Source organism: Ursus arctos, unplaced genomic scaffold (genome assembly GCF_023065955.2).
Source record: "Ursus arctos isolate Adak ecotype North America unplaced genomic scaffold, UrsArc2.0 scaffold_4, whole genome shotgun sequence".
In the NCBI taxonomy this organism is placed as follows: domain Eukaryota; kingdom Metazoa; phylum Chordata; class Mammalia; order Carnivora; family Ursidae; genus Ursus; species Ursus arctos.
Window position 1 is genome coordinate 32,911,136 of NW_026623056.1, and position 23,073 is coordinate 32,934,208.

The following is a 23,073-nucleotide window of genomic DNA, read 5'->3' on the forward strand; positions in this document are numbered from 1 at the left end:
TTTCTATTGACCTTGTTGATCTGTAGAACTATTTACTATATCAAATCCCTGAAGCCTTAAACTGTATCTACTATAGAACTCTTCAGTGGGTATGTAGTTTCAGTTTTTATAATGGCAATTGGTTAGAAAATAGGATGGCTCTACAGCTAACTTTATTTAGTTTGTAACTAACTTTCATTAAAATATATTTTATCTGTGAAGCACGAATGTTGTACAGAATGGAGGGCTATATTGGATGGAGTCTTGGAGGAGCTCAACTTGGAAAAGTTTTCAGTGAATTGTTGGTCCTGTTATTTGCCTATGTTTACATCAGAATATTTTTAAAGATTTTTATATTTTTATTTCTACACAGGAGTTCAAGTTCATTTAGTAATCTGGGCATCCACTAGTATTTTTTCCTGTTTGGCTTTTTCTTAGAAGCAGGTTGATACATTATAGTGGTAGAGTCGACCCTTGGAATTAGAACAGCTGTTTTAATGTGGCCTTTCTTATTTGTGATCTCTAATAAATCTCTTAACTTCTTGGAGCCTTAGTTTCCTCATCTGTGAGATGAAGGTAATTTCATGCACTTCACAGGATTGTTAAGATTAAGTGAGGTTTTAGTGAAAATAATTGGTAAGGTACCCAGCTCTATAATGTTATAAGAGATACTGAACCCAGATTTTGAATAAATACTGAATCTGGATTTTATTAATAAATAAATTCTCTTTGAACAGAAATCTCCCATAAACGAAGGGGCCTTATTTGTCTTACCCATTTTTTGTGACCCTAATTCCTTGCACAGTCTGGTACACAGATAGCGCTTATTAAGCATGTGATGAATTAATCAATAATGACAATGTATTTGAACAAAAAATTCTATCGTATCTTCTTTCCTTTCCTTTCTCAGGATTTTTGAAACTTTTTTATCATCCTAATATTCACCATTAACATGAGAGAATACTTAAAAAATAGAAAGATTATGCATGGTATAAACATATATGCCAGAATCAATAATTTACAAAGCCACAGAGGAGTGATTTATGAAAGTACAAGTACTGGAAGTATAGGATTGCATCTCTTTCTCTCTCTTGCTTTCATTTTAAATGGAACTCACTTTTCCACTGATTTTCTTTTAACATAGCAGAAGCATTGTTGGAGGTATAGTTAAAAAAAGGAATTTAGCCAGCAGTCAGTGTTAGCTGACTCATGCTGGTCCTGTCCTGGTTTATCATTGGGTCAAGTAGGTAATAGTAGGAGGTGATAAAGACCATCTGAAAAGGCAAGGTTAGGAATGTAGTCATTTTCCAAGGATGAAAGTTCTTTGTTCAGAGAAAGTGTCTCCTACCTTTAAGTCCTCTCTACTTCTGTCACTTGAAGTAATGAGTCAGCAGTGTGGGAAGTACTCTGCCCTGGCATGGGGTGTACCCAGCATACTCTTCTATGATCCACTGGCAAGAGGATTGGCCATACTTCCTAGGCAGTGACAACAGGAACCAAGACTTAATATAGTCCCACTGTGAGTGTAGAACTATGTCATTCCAGTGGCCTTTAACAGAGCCCAGTTAGCATCTCTTCTAGCAGAGCTTTGTAGGAAGAAATGCTAAGCGGACTCTGCTTTGTGAATTTACCCAGTTGATCTGTCAGTACTCTTCCGTGGAGAGATGGGCCTATGGCATGTCGTTTGCCCTATTTGAGCGGTACTGCTAGGTTCTCTAAAGTCCATCTTTACAGGGAGAGTATTAGGGGATGTTAAGCTAGTTTTTAGAGGGAGGAAGAGGGGGCAAATACAAAAACCAATATGGATTTGATTCCAACTGATTAGAATCAGTGGGGATGATGTTATTTAATATGTTTTTGTCATAAGCATATTCCTAATTAACTATAAACGTAGCATCATTACTCATATAGTTGTAACTGGAAGCTGAAAAATTAGTTAATCACTATTTGAAAATGTGTGTTGCCTCTTGCAGAAATGGAATTAATGACTGAATTCATACCTGGCTATTTTATTTTTCATTGTTAATAAGATTCTTATAAAGCTCTTAGGAGCCAACCTACCTCATTTCCACTTTAACAGTTAAATAAGTTAAAATGTAATATTTTAGGTGTATTTCCCCCCCAGATTATACAGAAAAATCTCAGCCTGTAAACAGATTGTCTTCTAAAAGTTCATCAGTTGTTTTGGAAATAAGAACATATTTTTCCTTTGAAAGTTTTGTTAAGTATGCAGAATAAAAATGAGGTTCCCAGGTAGGCTGTCCTACAAAAGCCTGAGTCATAACTTATAACTTAGCTCAGATATCTACATATTTAAAGTGAAAAAAAAATATTGCATATTATAGTAATAAAAAAAACTACCCCCCCCCAAATTAGCTTTGAAAAAATTATCCTAAGTGTTGGTACTTGATCGATAAAGAGATTTAATTTGAAGGAAATAAGGAATAGATAGAGACTTACATGAGGCTGACAGATCTTTCTGGTTATTTTCAGGAGCTTTATAGGTTGATGGCATTGGCTTTTCAACTCATGGCTTTTCTCTTAACTGGTATAGAGCAGAAGTGCTACCCTTTTGCTTACCAGCTGTATTTAAGGTTATTATGATTATTGGATTATTTTAGCTCTTGAGTGGAATGAAGAGAGTAGGGAAGAGGAAAAAAAAAAAAAGTTTCCTCTAAGATTTGAGGGAAAAAAAAGGTGGAGTAACCTAGGATGTTGCCTGAGGTGGATTTAACTGGCAGAAGAATAATGCAAGTTTAAGGGAGGAGAGAACATAACAATTTGAAGACTGGGGAGAGAAGATAATAAGAAAGGGTGGTGGGTTAGACATCCTTGTATTGGTCAATTGCTGGTCCTGGTTATCTTTGGAAGCTGTTTAGAACTGGGTGTGAGGAACAGTGCGCTACTTTGGTGTTTATATAGGCATATATTTCAGAGTTAGTTTTTTGTGATGTGGGACAGCAACCACCACCCAAATATTATATACATTGGAGTATTTTTATTTATTTTTATTTTAAAATTATTTTATTATTTATTTTTTAAAAGATTTTTAATTTATTTGAGATAGAGAGCATGCAAGCAGGAGTGGGGAAGCAGAGGGAGAGGGAGAAGCAAACTCCCCGCTGAGCAGGGAGCCTGATGCAGGGCTCTATCCCAGGACCTCAAGATCATGACCTAAGCCGAAGGCAGAGTATTAACTGACTGAACCACCCAGGCGCCCCATTTGGAGTATTTTTAAAAAAAGTAAATCCAGTTCTTCCTCCTCCTCATCTTCCTCCTCCTCCTCTTTTCCTCCCTACTCCCCCTTTCCTCCTCCTCCTCCTTCAACAAATATGCTCTATTATCTTTAAACTTTTGAGAAGTAAAATAATGTAGGTTAGCCAGATCAACAGGAGATTCCTAAAACTGTGTGATGTAGAGAGATTTAGTCTTCATATTCCTTTTTTGTTTATTGATTAGAAAAATCCTGCTTCCCTGCTTTTTCAGTTCCCAATATTTCCTATTTAGAGTAAACCAGGCCAGATAAATAAATAAAAGCAGGGAACATTCCTTGTATTCCTGCAAAAGTAGAAGCTGTTGGTAACCAGTGGATTATTACTTTGTATTCTGATACATCTGTTCAGGTACTTAGTTAAATGTATGCTGTCAGTTCATTGATTTGATTTTCCTCAGAATTCCAGCTCTTCTTTTACTCATTTTAAATTATTTGTCTCATGGAGCCTTATATCTCAGGCAAAATGAGGCAGTTTTATAGTATAAGATATTTTTGCAGTACATATTAAAAGGTGTGAGGACATTTACTTAAAATGTGTGGTTATATTGGACTTATTTTTGTGAATTTATTTTGAAATAGAAATAAATGGCTTGGTTTGCTTCCATTTTTATAGGTATTGCAAAGTGTACTAAACTTGGGAACTGGTTGAACTGGGTTGTAGTTTTCAATATCATTGTATAACCTAGAGCAATTTTACTTATTTTTTGAGCTTCAGTTCTCTCTTCTCCATTTAGTATTGGTTCTCCCTCCCTCAGAAGACTATTGCTTGGATAAAGGGAGGTAATAAACTGTAAAGTGATTCACAAATATATTATTTGTGATGATGATGGACGGTGATGGTGTACGGTGATCAAGGTTGGTCCCAGGGAAAATTGTCAGATATGTGAATTTGTTTTTACATTTGCTTCTCAGTCTGTTGAACGACCCAACCCTTTTGAGAGGTGACTACAGAGTCCTCCTGTGTCATCTTAGAGGAGGAGTTAGAGGTACTTACTTTAGTGACTTTCAGACCTTTAGCAGTTTCCAAAGTATAGTGGAATCCTGTAGGAATTTGTTCACTTATAAATGAACAAATATTTTACAGCCTGTGTGCATAAGGCATAAAAAGGGGCTACAAGCAACAAACATGAGATAAACATGATTGTTGCCCTGATAGATTGAATATTGTTAAATTGTAATTGGTAAAGCATGTAGGACCTACCTAGAATAAGCAAGTCTTCAGGGAGAGAAAATAAATCCCATCCTGCCTTCTTCCTCCCTACCACTGTTTGAAATTTAACAGAAAATTTTAGATTAATAACCTCCACTTTAAAATGCATATAAAATGTATATAAATTTGTATGTTGTGCTATAGGAAAAGCAATTTGGATTTGGGGGTGGGGATAACTTTGGTGCATAGGTTCAGAGGAAAGCAAGACTGAGCGAGCTGTTGCATTGCACAGATTTGGGTTGTTGGAAGGCAATATTGAGGATGAAGGAGGTGTGTGTGGTAGGCTGAAAACAGACCTAATTCATTAGAAAAGTTGTTGAGTGATGATTTTAATATTACACTCAAAGACTAGAATAAAATATATCAGCTCTGTTAGAGCTTGTTTTCTGGCTTTCTTCTGGATTTGTCACTGCTTAAGACTGAAGTGGATAGAAGTGTGACCACTGGATCAGTGAGTCATTGTGTTTTTTAAAGTAATTACTTGTTTCTTTTGTCTAAGCATTTGCTATTTACTCTTTGCATCCATCTATAGTATACTATTATTTTTGGTAATATGGTAAACTTCCTCATTAAGAAAACTTTAAATATTCTGCCTACTCCCTCCACCTCCAAACTGGGCAGTTTGAAATCAAACAGGTAAATATGTTTCAAACTTAAAGATTCTCTTTTTTAAAAAGATTTTATTTAAGAGAGAGGGAGTGGGTGTGGGCATGCTAGAGCACCTTGGGGAGGCAGGGAGGAGGAGAGGAAGAAGCAGACTCCCCTGAGCAGGGAGCTCTACGCGGACAACCAGGTTCAACCCTAGGTCCCGGGGGATTAAGACCTGAGCCGAAGGCAGACGCTTAACCTACTAAGCCACCCAGGTGCCCCAAAACCTAAAGATTCTAATGTAAATCCTAAAAGCTGAAGCTCAGCTCTTTACATACATGCTGCAAAAGCCTTTTAGACTTTCATGGCAAATAAACCTGTTTCTAAAATGCATCTTGATATTATTTCAAGTGAGGGCTTAAGACCAAGTGAAGTATTTATTCATTTTGGGTTTGGTTTGATTTTATTCCAATTCACTAGAGTTAGAAAAAAGGAAAAATATACTTGATTCTATTTCATGGCTCATAAGTAAAATAATATTTAAGTTCAGGCTGTTGAAAATTAGCAGGGTTCATTCTGGTTTTGGTTTGGTTTAAGGTAAAACTTGTTTTTTAAGAGACTATAAAAAATTGAGTCAATTAAAATTAGTTCAAAAGGAATATGTATATTTTGAATTAGAACTTTTAACTATCTCATAGATACTTGTGTCAGAACCTTCTGTGAAGTATTTGAAATTTTCAGTTTTGCTGAAAATAGAAAAGTTGATTTTAGGACCCCAGCTCCTGTGTATTGTTTTTATGGCATGGTCTCAAAGCAAAGTAATGTAGTAGGGTATAGGTTTTAAACAGTTCTGAATCCTGTGGGTGCAGCTTGTTGAAGGGAGTTACCTTGGGTAAATTATCAAAACTTTTTGGACACCTTAGTTTCTTCCATTTGTTAAATGATCATCATGAGTATGTCACAAGGTTATTGTAGGGATTAAATGGTATTATGGTGGTTGAAACTGCATTAAGAATTAGGGGGGTAGATGGGGTGCCTGAATGGCACAGTCACTTATGCCTCTGACTCTTGGTTCAGCTCAGGTCATGATCTCCAGTTCGTGAGATCTGTCCCTGTCCATCTCTGCACTCAATGTGGAGTATGCTTGAAATTCTCTCTCCCTCTCCCTGCTCCTCCTGCTTGTGCTCTCTCTCTCTGTCTTTCTCTTGCAAATAAATAACTATTTTAAAAGAAAGAATTACTGGGGATGGTTATTAAAAATGCAGTTTTCTGAGCGCCACTGCACACCTGGTGAGTCTCTCTGGCAGTGAAATTCTTCATTTTCAGTAAACTTTCCCAGGTGATTCTTGTCTGCTGTGTGTGGTTCTTACAAACTGTAAAACAGTACTCAGAGAATGTACTTACATGTAGGGGTGTCCGGGTGGTTCAGTCAGTTGAGCATCTGACTCTTGATTTTGGCTTGGGTCATGATCTCAGGGTGGTGGTATCAAGCCCAGGGTTGGGCTCCGTGCCGAGTCGGGAGTCTGCCTGAGATTCTCTCTCTCCTTCCCCCTCTGCCCCTCCCCCTACTCACACATGTGCGCCCACCCTCCCAAATAAATAAATAAATCTTAAAAAAAATATGTTCTTACTTATAAATTGATGTACATTGAACTTCAGACCTCAGAGGTGTTCCCTATCCCTGAAGGTGAACTTCAGATCTCAGAGTTCTTATCCATTGCTGCATATTGATGCTTCAAAGAAACCAAAATTATTTGGAAAATTGTTATGAAACATACTAATTCTCCTACCTTTAAGTGTGGCAAATTAGGTCATTTGTTTTGGCTGCATGTTGTCACTATATTTCCAGTAAGCACTCCATTCTATTTTACTACTGGTAAAGCCATTCTATATACCTTATCCCTGGGGATTTGTAACTGATCAATGGCAAGCATAAGAAAAAGTAAACACACTGCTTAATGTTTAGCATGAAATAGTTCCCAAATCCTAACAATTGTGCTTGAGTAATTCTACATAAATTCAACAGTAAACTATTGCCGAGCACCTGCATTGTGCTGAACCCTGTGCTAATAAGCACTAGGGAAATGTAAATGATTCAGATAATGTTTGGCTTTCCTAAGAGCTCCTTAGTCAAGTGAGGGGCTCAGACTCTTAATAATTATAGAACGTTGTGATAAGCACTGTAGTAGGGCATGTGCCAAGTGTTGAAAGAGCATAACAGGGCAAAAGAATGTTTTTTTTTTCCTATTTCCGTGGCCAATAATCAAAGTTCAGAGAAACTATAATTTATTGAGCTTCTCTGTGGGACACGCACTTAAAAAAATGCTCAACTTTTGTTATTTAATCATTACAACATGCCCTATGAAGTAGCAGCTATCTCCATTTTATAGATATTAAGTAGTAGAATATGTGATTCAAACTTTGATAAGACTTCAGAGCCCATATGATATCATTATGCCTCTAGCACAAAAACTTGACTTTTCCCTGCCTCTCCTTTTGTTTACTCTTCCACCCCCAAAGGAAATTTATTAATTCTTTGTTTTATTTTTCCCAGTCCTTTACATAGAATCATGTAGAGATGAATGGTGTCTAAGGGGAAAGTCTCTGCCGGAAAGATTTTTATCATATCAAGGTTTCATAGAAATTGCCTTAAACTATTTATCCTGCTGTTGATCATTGGGGTTGATTTGGCTGATTGAGCTGCTTGATTGGCATTCCTTTCTTTCATCCAAGTCTTGCTCCATGGTTGTGAGCAGATGCACTCTGGGTAGAACTTCCGGGTCATAGAGTAGAGTCCCTATTGTTTTTTTTTAATTTGTCCAACTCTCATTCTGTGGACCTCAGTTCCTTTTTATATGTTATGATTTTGCTTATTTTTATGTTGTTTTCATGTTTTTAAACTGTCTTGTTTATTTTGGGGAGAACATCTTGCCTTACTAGATGTTCCTTAGCCAGTTACTTTAGAGTATTTGAACTTTGATATCAAAAGAAAATTTGACAGTAGTCAGTGTTTCCCCTTCAGACAGTCTTAATCATGCTTCAAAATGAGGTTCTTTTTGATTCTTTTGAGTAATTTATATATTTCTTAATAGAGTATTTGCCGTGGTGTTGTTAAATATAAGTTAAATTAGCTCTTTAAGATAGAGAAACAATAGGCAGTGCGTTTACCCTACTAATGCTGTTGTTTAGATAAAAAACAGCAACAAAAAACTTCTTAGCAATATTTCGTATCTTCCTTACAGTCACAGTGGTGTGCTAGTTTCTCTGTGCTTTTGTTGCAAACTTTTTACTTTCTGTTATTTCTAAATGGAGTGGTTATTCTTGAGTTAAAGGAGGATTTTTAGACAGTCATTATTGACTTTGTTCAGTTTGTGTCAGTAGTCTGGCTTATTAACAACTCTACGAGCCTCAGAGTTAAAAAGTGTTGTAGTTGTTGCTTAGTGTAACATTTGTTCCTCTCAAGGTGAATTGGTTTGAGGAGTGACTTCAGAAGACTTAAAAGATGTAACCACAAGGTGTTGCTTACAAGGTACAAACCTGTGTTTGAGAGATTGGGTACTAGCTCACACATACTATTTTAGGATATGCCTAAGGCTTTTAAAAAATTATATTCTGTATTTAGCACCTTCAATAGAAAATGGTTATTCTGTTGCATATCATCTTTCTATTGCTTTATAAGGAGTCTATTGTTTATATATTTAAGATTTAATTCTATTTTCTAATTATAATAGGAAATTTATATTCCCTGAGTGAATTTTAATTGTAATGGAGGATCCCAGGAGTCCTCCGGTAGGAGGCAGGGCCTCCTGGAGCTGAGCTGTTTCCACTGTTCTGTTGTACCTGCAAGACAGTGGCGTTTTTTAGGAGACAGTTTTGTTGTAATTGGTATAAGACTCACTATATCATGTGTTCTGGGAAATTTAGTATTGGGCAGAGTGGTAATTTTTTTTTTTTTAATGAGGCAGATTTGTTATTTCCAGCTTTTCATGAGGATTTTGGCCTGTTGGGAGCAGTGCTTATAATGCTCTCTTGCTAAGATCCAAAATTACAGTTTCTAGTAGCAGATGTTAAATTGTTTGAACATCACAGAATCGATTATTTTACATTTTTGTTTTCCCTATGCTTTTGCTTTGGGATAAGTTTCAAAATCTAAGGTTACCAAAGTATTTTTGGAAATAGCTCTTTAGTTATTAATAAGTGAATGATTGAGGCCTGAAAACTATAACAGATTATCATTTATTCTCTTATTTCTTACTGCTTTGGGGCTGATTTTTTTACATTATATTTTCAGAAACATATGCTTCTTGGGGGGGGCAATAGTATGTGAAGTGTTTCAGCTGTATTAGGAATATTGTAAAATATAGCAGAGGCAGTATGAGGCAAACGAGTTCTTGCTACTTAAAACTATGATAGTGAGTAAGTTAAACTCTTAGTTTTAATTTCTGTATTTGCGTAGTAATGTAATAATGTCTTCTGCATTTATTATGAGAGTAGATGAAACAGTGAATTGGATGGTTCTTTATACAGCGAAATTTTATACAGCTGTTTTATTGCTAAATCGGCAAATTACAATGCCAATTGGTGACATGCTTTTCCTTGGCACACTAGCTGCTAACTATCCCATGTGCTAATATTCATGCCAAGTCATCCCCAGTGTTATCTTGCCATTCTTTACAGCTCTGCTATTTCAGATCTGTGATGAAGCAGTCTGAAGAGCTTGATAATTTCTGAATAAAAATTCCAGAATGCTTGAGGTAGAAAGCCTGAGAACCATTGTTCTTAGTATACTTAGGGATTTCATATTAGTAGGGAATATAGCCTGTAAGAGTTCTTAGCAGTTTCTGAACTGCTCAAAAGAGAATGGAATAAATCTTTAATTTCTGCTAAGTCGGTAAGTATACTTTTTTTACTAAATGTACATGAGGGTGAAAGGATTGGTCCTTGTCCACATCCATTCGCAATTTAAAATTAAGAGGCCTTAAGAGTGTCTTCTAGTGATAGCATCTGTAGAATCTGTTTATCTTATTACCCCGCTTTAATATTTTTGCAGAATTTTTTCATTTATGCATTATAATTTATGTGTGAGAAAAAGCATAATTAGATGTTAGATGTTGCCTGGGCTTAGTAGTTGAGGTTGAAGAGATTTTAAGTCTCAGGGTTTTTTCTGATGGATACCTTTCATAGCTGGTTCTTGAAGTCCTGTTTCTGAAATGCTATGGTTTCTTTAGAAATGCAACCTGAGAAGACAAGTGGGGGAAAGTCATTACACATGCTTATGTTGTTTAAAGTTCTCTTATAGAGTCAAGTACAAAGCTGTGGCTACTGTTTTCTTTGTTGAAATATGGTTATACAGTAGAAAAGCATAATTTTTGTTTATACCTCAGCTTTTGTTTCTATTAAAATTGTGGAATACAACAGCCATTCTTAAAATCTGTTTATTTATTTTAATTAAAAAATAATGATGCTCTGTTTTGTGAATTAGACCGATGAGATTTTATAAGCAACTTGTCCAGGGGAATTATTAATAATTCTTGAAATATGTACTTTTTGGTGATATGGTTTTGACTTGGATGATCTAGGGAAGAGTCAGACTGTTGAAATCAATTCTGTTTTTTATTTTCTTTGGGCACTTGGATGATAAGAAAATGTATTCAATACCTTGGATTTTATTCTTTCTGAATCCAACCTTCCTAGATCTCTTCATTTAGAGTTTTAGTTCAGAAAACTGATTCTGTCTTTAGAGGAATGTTACAATACAAGTAGAGATAGGTTTATTTTATAAATGAAGAAGAAAATAACTTATAGTAAGGTTTATAGTCAACCTGAAAGGTTGTAGTTAACATTAACATGTTCAGAAATGAAAGTAATATGGAATATTTGGGGAGTTGAGCATGATGATTTAGAACTGAGATTCGATTAAACTAGGTTTTGCAAATATATTTGAGATTTATCTTGCTAGGAAGTGAAATGTGAAGGGATCATTTGAAAACATCGAGAACTGCTATATATGTGTGGGCTTCTGCTGGGATTTGCATGCATTTCAAGTACATATAATAGTGTTATGAAAAAAATGGTGTTGATAAGATTAGAATTATCTTTCTACAAGTGGTGTTGGATTTGTGCTGTCATACCTGTTGGGTGTTATACCTTGGAACCAAAAACATACATATTTAAGGTAGTTAACCATGCTATAATATATAATATAGACTGCTGGTAATTCACCTAGCTCTTAAGTAGGAATCCTTCATTGCTTTTGTGTCTGTCATGAAGTCTGCCTTATAAGCAGTAGAATTAATCAGTCACAGGTATTGCTTATTGGTTTTTGTCTATATTAGTACCTCTGTGAACGAAAATAGCTATACACATTGGGTAAATATGTCAGTAACATTTGGACATTCATTTATCTGGTAATTTTATATTGGGGAAAAACTCAAACCATTGGAAAATGAGATTATTATATTTTTCATTCTTTTATATGTGAGTTACAAATGAATACTTCATAATCTAGGCTTGGTATCTAGAGCTAAAAACTACATTATTTTTTCTTATATTAGGTTAGTATGAATTCAGTTAGCATCATAAAAATGATAAAATTGAAGAGTCAAGAGGGAAAAAAAGGGAAAAATGCAGTTTAGTCAGTGAGCCTAAGGACTTATACTGAAAATTGGTTTTAGATTTCTCAGGGAAGAGAGAAGCACAAATCATCATTGCTACTGCACAATGATTGTACTCACTAGAACCTGTATGTATTCTGAAATCACTGAAAGAACAATTTAAAGTTCTTTAGAGTCAGGTTCTAGGTAGCGTAGTATGGTTTAGAATAGTTTAAGAATTTGGAGAACAAGGTGACTGTGAACCCTGCCTAGTCAAGTAGGTTCTTGAGCTTGAATTGAGGAGTCTTTGGATTGTTACTGGGAGGGGAGGGAAGGTACAGAAGGTAAGGCAAGAGCCATTGAGTGGACAGAGACCAGAGAATGTCAGTGAGCTACTTATGAATGAGGTTCAATTCAGAATGGATTTGGTTTTTCTTTTGTGTTTTACAACTCTTACCCCCAGTTCACACTCCATATTCCTTTTCCCCGTCTGACCTTTCTCTGAGAGGTATTCTGTTTTCTTAAAAAGAAATAATATGGCAGAGAAGCAAAAACTCAAAGCCTTCGCTTCCTAAAGGCCGAGTGGTCTGAATAGAGTCAACATATTTAGATATTTTCAGTTGCACATACTGTATTTTCAAGTAAAATAAGGACACCTAGGGCCTTTAGAGTTGAACGGATAAGGATTCAAACCCTGGTGGGTCCATCGTTCAACTTTTGACTTTGAGCAAATTTAACATTCTTTCCATTAATTTTGTATGGGAACAATACTATATACCTCATGGGGTTGTTGTTTTCATTAAGTGAAGTCATATAGATAAACTAAGCATGATGCCTGGTTTACACAATGACCGAATAAATGGTGGTTAAAAAAATTAATTATAATTGAAACAAATAGTTGAAGTAATTTTATATGATAAACTAAGATGAACATTTAAAAATAATTTGTAGTTAAGAATGTAGTTTACTTTGTGTATACTTCGGCAATTTTCTCTGTTTAATTCTTTACAGTTCTCATTTTTGTATTTCATCTTTCTTTTAGGAGACAAGGATGGCAGCAAGGTGACCACAGTGGTGGCAACTCCTGGGCAGGGTCCAGATAGGCCACAAGAAGTCAGCTATACAGACACTAAAGTGATTGGAAATGGGTCATTTGGTGTGGTATATCAAGCCAAACTTTGTGATTCAGGAGAACTGGTTGCCATCAAGAAAGTATTACAGGACAAGAGATTTAAGGTAAGACCTTTGGTATTTCATGTATTTTGTTTCTATCAATAGATGTAAATGAGTATTTTTTTCATGCATTTCTCTTTGCTTCAGATTTCATTTACTGTGCAAATTTATTATAGAGACTTTATTTTCTGTTTTGTATTTTGTAGAGATAACGTTTACTAAAGATTGTAATAGTTTTGAACCACTGCTGAGTGATATATGATTTTTAAATGTTATGAAAGTAGATTAAAATTTCTTAATTTATACTTTTAAAAAGTCACCTGATCTCATTGGTATAGGAGACCAGAGAAACACTACCTGTGGTGTTTGATCGTTTGAACAATTGACTATACTTCCTTATCTTAAAATTTCCTTTGAATCTGTGATGCAACACCATCATTTATTTTTTCGCAAATAACTCTGACTTTTCTTTGCTATTTTCTTATGTCTTCCATACGTCTACCCCAAGAAACCAGCCATCCCCACAGTTTTCGTTTATTTTCACTTTTTATACTAGCTCTTTACGGGATCCTATGCATGAATGTTCAGAGAGTCAGGACACCTGGGCTCTAATGTAGGCTTTGCCATTAACAAGCCAAACAGCTCTGTTCCGTTTTCTACTTCTCCCACCTGTGCAACATTTTACTGAGAGTCTCCCCTGTGCTAGCAACTATGCCAAACTTGAAGGGCTATAAACATAAATGAAATGATCACTCCTCTGAAACAGCACACAGTCTACTAGCTGTGTTCTCTAGAATGTCTCAAACATTCTAAAGAGGTTTTTTTGTTTGTTTGTTTTTGTTTTAGAAAAAATATTCTTACGCCTTTTGTCTTCAGTTCTCACTCTCTCCCCTAAGTACTAGTACCCTGTTGCCAAATGCCCATTGGATCTTGATTTGTTGTTTCAGATTGGCAAGGCTTCTTATCTAAATCTGACCTGACTTAAGATCCAATGGAAATCCTTTCCTTTTGGTTCCCATTCCTTTTTGCTTTTTCCTTCTAACAATTTTGTCATTCACCTTGTCATTTAGGCTTTTCTATTCTCTCATACCTCATATCTAGTTGTTCCCATACTTCATTGATTTTTTTTCCCCTCACTGCCTTGATGATCTGTGACTTCTTTCCCTTTTTTATCACTACTATTCTAGTTAGTCCCTTGCCATCATTTGGCTTACCCACTAGTAAGACTCTGCTTATCTTCTGCATATCAGCACTAGAATAACCCCACAGTGCAGTTTGGTCATATTGTTTCCCCTACACACAATTCTTCTGTGGTTCCTCATAGTCTAGAAAATAAAGCCTGCTCAATTTAGTAGTGCGTTCAGGAACTTCCACAGTCTTGCCTTAACTCCAGATACTCAGCTTTCCAAACGGTCTTTAGTGAAATATATTGGTTTTTATGGCCTCTTTGCTTTTATTTAGCTTCCTTTATCACTCCCATTCTCTTGCTAATCTAAATCTTGTGCACAAGTAAAGACCCTTGTCAGATTGCTCCTTTATAAAATTTTTCACATGATTTCAGCCAGCCTGTAGGATCTTGTTCTAAATTCCTTGAACACTTATTGTCCATAAACTAGGAAATTCCAAATTTTTTTTCATGACAAGGACTCCATTTTTATTATGTGTATCCCAGGTGCCTACACATTGAGTGTTTTTTTTGAATTAGTAGTTGATGATAGCAAATGCTTAGCAAATTTTTGTTATATGTTCAGGGATTTACTAAGATTTTTACATAAGTAGTTTTATTTGCACCTTATCATTAGTTCTGTGAGACTGGTACTGTTATTATTTGGATAAGAAAACCTACGCACAGAGATTATAAATTAACTTGCCCAGGGTCACACAGTTAGCAAGTGGAAAATTGGGCTAGTATTTGAATCCAGGCATTCTGACTCCAGAGCACTTTACTAAACATTTTATCATCACTGCATCAGAACAGTGGATTTTGTTTAGAAGGTATTTGGTTAGTTCTTCTTTTTCTTGCTCTTTTTAATTAAAATTTTTTCCTTTGGTGTGATTAGGTTATTCCTTTGAAATGCAGTTTGGTTCATTTGTTTCTGTGTGTATCCCTTCTTAGAATGTTACCCTTGTTCTTGACTTAATTAAAAAAAAATTATTTATATTTTCAGTCTGTGAAACACACTAACATGGTTCCAAACATCACAAATATACAAATGTCGTTTCCTCTCTGTTCCGTCTTGTTTCCATTCACTCCCTCTAGATAGCCAATCTCTTTATGATTTGCTTCATTTTTTTCTGAGTTTCTTTTGCACAAATGAGTAATTAAGTATAATTTTCTTGTCTTTTTAGTGTAAAAAGTAATATATTAGGGATACTCTTTTGTACTTTGTCTTTTCTCTTAACTATGATTCTTAGAAATCATTACATATCAGTTCAGAGATTTTTCTCATCCAGCTGCATAGTATTTCAGAGTTCATTCAACCGTTCTTCAATGTATGGATATTTAATTTCTTTTCAATATTTTGTAATCTGTAAGAGGGCTGCTATGAAAAACCTTTTCATATATATATTTTTAATTAGATGTGTGTCTTCAGGGTAAATTAAGAGAAGTAGACTGCTGAGTCAAAACATAAACACTTACATAGCTTTGTTTGATATTGCTAAATTCCCCTATATAAGGGTTGATCCAATCATCATTCTCTTCAGTAATATGAGTGTCTATTGCCCCCCAGTGTGGACAACATGCATTGCCTAACTTTTTCAATTTTTGTCAATCTGATAGGTGAGAAGTGGTAGCTCATTGTAGTTTTAATTTATAATCTTATTATTATGAATGTAGTTTAACATCTTTTCACCTGTTCAGGGTCCATTTTGTTTGTTTTTGTGAGTGTTTGTGAATTGTCCTTTTTTTCTTTTTTCTCTTTTTGCCCATTTTTTAAATGGGCTTTTGGCCTTTTCCTCTCAACTCTGAACAGTTTTTTATTTTGGATTTAGCCTTTATCTGTGATATATGTAGTATTTTTACTTCATGTATTCTATTTTTCTACTATATGAAAGTTTCCCACTACCCCATGCAGTCATATTTATTGTTCTTTTCTTTTATCATATCTGGATTTTAAGTTATAAGTAGAAAGTGTTTCCTTATGGAAAGCCTTTTCCCCAGGTTAAAGAGAAATTCATCCACATTTTTTTCTGGTAGTTACAAGATTTCACTTTTTACATTTAAACTCCCTGATCCATTTAAAGTTTATTCCTGTTCATGGAGTTTATTCTTATGTATGGTATGAGTTTTTGATCTAATTTTATCCTAACTCATTAACCAGTTAGTTGCTCATTATAGTTATTAAAAGGTCTGTCTTTGCTCCAGTGACTTGTGGTGGTATTGTTATTATATGCTAAATTTCCACATGTACTTGGTCTATTTCTGGACTTTCTGTTCCACTAGGTCATTTGCATATTCCTATGTCATTATACCACCCTGTTTTAATTATAGAGCTTTATCGTATGTTTTAATGTCTCTTAGAGCTAGTGTACCCTTGTAGCCTTCCTTTTTTGTGTTTTCTAGCTATTCTTGAATGTTTGTTTTTCCATATGAACTTTGGCATCACTTTCACTAATTCCATAAAATAGCTTTTTGATATTTTTAATTGAAATATCATTAATTTATAAATTAATTTAGGGAGAACTATTTGTGATGTTGAATTATCCAGGAATAAGAGATATCTTTCTGTTTGTTCAAGTTTACTTTTGTGTCTTTCAGAAGTATTATTATATAGGCTTTTGACATTTCTAGTTAAGTTTATTCCTAAATATTTATTGCTTTTGTTGTGATTGTATGGTTTTGTTTTTGTTTTTATTTTTTTTCTTCTACATGCTAAAAAGTGGTAAGTTCAGTTCTTTCCACTGTATCACTTTCCTTTGTGAAACTTAAGTATTCTTTGTTCTCCTTGCTGAATGTTAACTATTTCCAAAAAAAAATAAAATTTGATATATTGGCCAATTCATTTTTCTTATTATCATAAAATAGTAGGAATTTTTATGACAACTTAAAATTCTGTAGTTTCACTTTTGTGATTTACATAGCTGCTGCCTAGGATCACATTAAATAATTATGTATTTCCAAAAAAGGTTGAAATAGGTTCTTCTCCTTCCCCAAAGAAATCGTCCTGCTGAACCTGCTAATATCAATGAGAGACAGTTTGTTTTGGTGAAAAAATGAGAGAGAAAATGGTCAGAGACAAAAAGAAAACCAAGAGTAATTATCCTTGCATACTAGTCACATAAACTATATCTAAGACACTGAGCTTTTCTATTAGGAATTTTTGGTATAATAAGCTTCATTTCAGTAGTGTTGTACGTATGATTTGAATGCTTTTTTTTCTTCTGTGAGCCATCATACCATGGCAAATTACTTAAACAGAAATTAAATTACTTCACTTGACTGGTTTGGAAGTGCTTGTGATAGAAAATGCTTTTGTGGTTTTGTAGGGGTAAAGTCCAGCTAGGTACCTTATGTAGGAGACCTTGATGTTAGAGCAGGGAGAAGATTAATCAGATTAGTCCCCAAAACTATTGACAGTTGTTGAGACTGGCTTTTCCAATCTGAAAATCGGTTAAGTTGCATTTTTAATTAATTAGTGATCTTAGCCTCATTAACTATTAATTTCAGTTCTCTTTTGAACTGAGTCATAGGTTTCAGGTCTCCTGCTTGGTTTCACTTGTTCTGTGGTTAGGATATGGGGGTGGAGATGTGAAGTGTAACTGTCACCTATTGTGAATAGAGAGTGAATAGGGCCCTACTTTTAATATATACCATTTTCGAGAACGAGGAGAGAGAATGCCTGGTTTTGATCCTTGGGGTTATTATTATTCTCTGCATGGATATTGTGGAGACAGCATAGAAGAAAGAAGACCTTGGTTGTTCACTATTAGTAGTTTTGTAAGCTAGAGCATATTCATTAACTTTATGAGCCTCAGTTTTAGCATCTGTAAAATGAGGATGCTACTACTACAGCAATGCCCCAGCCACTGTTTGGCACAGAAAAGAACTCAATAAATATTGTGTTCCCTTTTTTTCTCCAATGTTGTGTGAATCAAATGAAACAACGTATTATGAGAACATTTTCTGAATTTTGAAACTCCTCGTAACTAAATTCTGGTTTTGCTTTTAGGCATCTGAATTACTGCAAATGGCTATTCACTTTGGATTTTTACCTGTTTTACTTAGTCTTAAATTTGGTAATCTTTTTTTTTTTTTTTATGTTTTTTTCTTTTTTAAAGAGGGATGGGGGAGTGGCAGAGGGAGAGGGAGGATCCTAAGCAGGCTTCATGCACAGCTCAGAGCCTGACGTGGGGCTCGATCTCACAACCCTGAGATCATGACCTGAGCTGAAATTAAGAGTCAGACACTTAACTGGCTGAGCCCCCCCCAGGTGTCCCTAAATTTGATAATCTTATTTTGAGGCACCTAATTGTTTATATTTATATAACTATTTTAAGTCATTTGTGGAAAATCTGTTTCCTGATAAAACTGGCAAACAACTTGAAAAGAAATAGTAATCTTTATTTATGCCATATGGAGTTATGTTCTTTGGGTCATAGAAACTTGTTATCAAGAGAAGCTAAAAACCAAGTCTTAGCCTCTGTGGAGGAGAGAGGGAAGGACAGTAGGTAGGAAAGATTTTATACTGCTATGCAACTCTAAGAAGGTTAAAGCAAAACCAATGAGGAAGTCTCAACCTGAGGTTGAATCATCAGAAGAGTACAGTGTCTCCTGGGAAAAGGTCTCCATTAAATATGTCTGCCATGCTTAGTCATTTTCTGGAACAGTTCATGGGAAGCTTGGCATGGCTTGGACAGAGGAATGGCTTGGAGAGCTCAGCAGCTGGGGTTGTGGGTTAATGATGCTCCTTGCAGTGGGAGATCTGAGAGGCACATTTTCATAATTACTAAACCAAGCCTTATAGGGATAGAGACCCTTTTATGCTACTTTCCCTAGTGTGTAGGTACTGACTAGTAAAATATTTTTTTAATTGAATTGAATTTTTAGAGCTTGTACAAAGGTTGCTGGGGAAGAGTTCTGTTGATTTTTCTTTTAAAATTATATATATTTTTATTGTATCTATTATTCCAGAGACACAAAAAATGGAGGTGTGATATTTGTGGTCTTAAATGTCCTTTTTCTGGCTTTCAGTGGCTTGAGTGAATGAGAAATAAAGCTTAATATAAGGCAGCCAGAGTAATTAGGCAAAAAAAAAAAAAAAAAAAAAAAGGAAAGAAAGAAAAAAGGAAAGGCATCCAAGTTGGAAAGGAAGAAGTACAACTGTCACTATTTGCAGATGACATGATATTATATATATAGAAACCCTAAAGACTCAATCAAAAAAACTTTTAGAACAAATGAATTCAGTGAACTTGCAGGATACACAAATCAGTACACAAAAATCTCTTGCATGTCTATACACTACTAATGAGCTATGAGAAAGAGAAATAAAGAAAGCAGTCTCATTTACAGTTGCATTAAATCCTAGGAATAAATTTAACCACAAGGTGAAAGACTCAATATTGAAAATTATAAGATAATTATGAAAGAAATTAAAGAAGACACAAATAAATGGAATGATAATCTGTGCTCATGAATTGGAAGAAATCAATTTTGTTAAAATGTACATATCACCTGAGGTAATCTACAAATTTCATGCAATCCCTATAAAAATTTCAGTGGTATTTAAAAAAAAAAGATTGATTTGAGAGTGAGCACGAGCAGGGGAAGGGGCAGACAGAGAGGGAGAGAAAGGGAGAAAATCCCAAGCAGACTCTGTGCTGAGCACAAAGCCTGATGCGGGGCTTGATCTCATGACTCCCGAGATCACAGCCGGAGCCAAAACAAAGAGTCGGATGCTTAACTGACTGAGCCATCCAGATGCCCCTGCTATTTTTCAAAGAAATAGAGCAAATAATCCTCAAATTTGTATGGAACCATGAAAAACCCTGAATAGCCAAAGCAATCTTGAGAAAGAAGAACAAAGCTGAAGACATCCTACTCCCTGGTTTCAAATTCTACTACAGAGCTGTAGTAATCAAAACAGTATGGTATTGGCATAAAAAAAAAGATACATAGTTCAATGGAACAGAATAGAGAGAGCCCAGAAATTATGCATATGTGGTTAATTAATCTATGACAGAGGAGCTGAGAATATACAATGGGAGAAAAAAAGGATAGTCTCTTCAATAAATGGTGTTGAGGAAACTGGAGAGCTGCATGCAAAAGAATGGAACGGGATCACTGTCTTACACCAAACACAAAAATTAACTTAAAATGAATTAAAGACCTTAACATAAGGCCTGAAACCATAAAACTTCTAGAAGAAAACATAGTAAACTCCTTGACATAGGTCTTGGCAATAGGTTTTTGAGTCTGACACCAAAAGTAAAAGTGAACTAAAGCAAAAATAAATAAGTAGGACTACATCATACTTAAAAAGCTTTTGCAGAGCAAAGGAAAGGATCAACAAAATGAAAAGGCAACCTACTGAATGGGAGAAATGCACTGAATAATATCCCATTGTATCCATGTACTGCAGTTTGTTCATTCATTCACCTATTGAAGGACATCTTGGTTTTGGCAGTTATGAATAAAGCTGCTGTAAATATTCATTTGCAGGTTTTTGTGTGGATATAAGTTTTCAGTTCATTTGGATAAATACCACGTAGCACAATTGCTGGATTGTATGATAAGAGTTTGTTTAGTTTTGCAATAAATTGCCAAGCTATCCTCCAAAGTGACTGTACAGAATGATTTTATATTTCCAGCCAGCAGTGAAAGAGATTTTCTATTGCTCCACATCCTCATCGGCCTTTGGTGTTGCCTGTGTTTTAAATTTTAGCCATCCTAATAGGAAAGCAGTAGTATCTCATTTTAATTTGCAGTTTTCTGATGATATATGATGTTGAACATCTTCTCATATACTTGTTATCTGTGTAACTTCTTTGATGAGGTGTCTAGTCAAGTCTTTGCTCATTTTTAATGGTTGCTTGTTTTCTTACTGTTGAGTTTTAAGAGTTCTTCATATATTTTAGATAACAGTGCTTTCTCAGATATGTGTTTTGCAGACATTTCTTTCAGTCTTTGACTTGTCTTTTCATTAGTAGAAGTTTAAATTTTAATCAGAAGTCCAATTTGTCAATTTTTTCTTTCATAGATTATGCTTTTGGTGTTGTATCTAAAAAGTCACTGCCAAACCCAAGGAGACCTAAATTGTCTTCTATGTTGTCTTCTGTGTTTTGTAGTTTTGCCTTTCTATGATCTATTTTAAATTAATATTTGTGATAAGTATAAAATCTGTGATTACATTCATTTCTTTGCATGTGGCTGTCTAGTTATTCCAGCACTATGTTGAAAAGGCCATCCTTTCTTCATTGAAATGCCTTTGACCCTTTGTCACAGTTCAGTTGACTATATTTGGTAGCTGTTTCTGGGCTCTATGCTTTGTTCTAGTGATCTATTTGTTTGTATATCACACTGTTTTTTGTTTTTGTTTTTGTTTTTTTTTTACTGTAGCTTTATGTTAAGTCTTGAGTCAGTTAGAGATAGTTTCTTGATTGTTCTTCAATATTGTGTTCTCTGTTGGATGTCCACAAAGTAACTTGCTGGGATTTTGATTGGGATTGTATTGAATCTATAGATCATGTTAGGAAGAACTGACATCTTGACAATATTAAGTCCTCCTATTCATGCACATGAATATATTTGTTTATTTAGATCTTTGGTTTCTTTCCTCAGAGTTTTACGGGTTTCTTCATGTAGATCTTATACATATTTTGTTGGATTTGTATAAGTATTTCTTTTTGGAGAAGTGCTGAAGTAAATTGTATTGTGTTTTTAATTCTAAATTCCAATTGTTCATTGCTGGTGTATAAGAAAGCTTTTGACTTTTGTACCTTAAACTTGTACCTGAAATCTTGTTGTGATCACTTATTAGTTCCAGCAGGTTTTGTTGTCGATTCCTTGAGATATTTTTACATAGACAATCAGGTCATTTGTAAACAAAGATAGTTTTATTTCTTCTTTTCCAATTTATATACCCTTTATTTTCTATTTCTGTCTTACCGTATTCTGTACAATCTTGAATGGGAGTGGTAAGAAGCCTTTTTTTGTCTTGTTCCTATTCGTAGTCAGAAAACACCTAGTTTCTTCCCATTAAGTATGTTAGCTGTAGAATTTTGTAGATGTTCTTTATCAAGTTGAGGGTGTATCCTGCTGTTGTTGGGTAAAGTTTTCTGTAAATATTTATTAAATCCAATTGATCAATAGTGTCATTCAGTTCAGCTATGTCCTTACTGATTTTCTGCTTGCTGGATCTATCAATAGCTGATAAAGGGGTGTTTAAGTCTCTAAGTATAATAATGGATTTGTCTGCTTCTCCTTATGATTCTTTTTATTTTTGCCTCAAATATCTTGATACTCTTCTGTTAGGTGCATACACATTAAGAATTGTCTTCTTTGAGAATTGATGTCTTCTTCATCATGTAATGGCCCTCTTTAACCCTGATAATGATTCTTGCTCTGCAGTCTGCTTTGCCTGAAATTAATATAACTACTCCAGCATTCTTTTGATTAGTCTTCGTATGGTTTATCATTCTCCATCCCTTTACTTTAAAAAAATTTTTTATAAAAAATATAACGTTAAACTTACCATCTTAACATTTTTTCTAGGTTTGTTGGTTTTTGGTGAACTCTTTCTCCCCCAGCTTCATTGAGGTCTAGTAGACAAACAAATTGCATATATTTAAAGGGTACAGTGTGATGATCTATGTATACATTGTGAAATGATTGCCCCAGTCAGGTTAATTAATGTATTCATCACCTCACATAGTTAGTTTTTTTGCACATGCATCTGTGGTGAAATTACCGAAGATCTACTCTCTAAGCAAATATCAAGTATATAATATAGTGTTATTGACTATAGTTACCATGTTGTATATGACATCCCCAGAATGTTGTCTTCTTTTTACTGAAGACTTTCCATTTTCTCCACTCCCCCAGCCCCTTGTAATCACCATTCTACCCTCTGTTTCTAGGAGTTTGACTCTTTCTTTCTTTCTCTTTCTCTTTCTTTCCTTTTCCTTTTCCTTTTCCTTTTCCTTTTCCTTTTCCTTTTCCTTTCCAGGATTCCACATGTAAGTGAGTTTGTGCTTTTATTCCCATTGGCAATCTGAAGTTTTTAAGTTCGATGTGGTCTCATTTGTCTGTTTTG

General features: G+C 34.9%; 1 protein-coding gene across 5 annotated transcripts in view; it reads left to right on the forward strand.

Moving 5' to 3' along the window:
- Positions 1 to 23,073, forward strand: part of GSK3B (glycogen synthase kinase 3 beta) — a 201,925-nt gene that overhangs the window by 44,937 nt on the left and 133,915 nt on the right. For all 5 annotated transcript variants that reach the window (XM_026494220.4, XM_026494227.4, XM_026494232.4 and 2 more), the window contains exon 2: positions 12,687 to 12,880. In XM_026494220.4, coding sequence (XP_026350005.1) covers positions 12,687 to 12,880 — 194 coding nt within the window. The remainder of the gene's footprint in view (positions 1 to 12,686; positions 12,881 to 23,073) is intronic.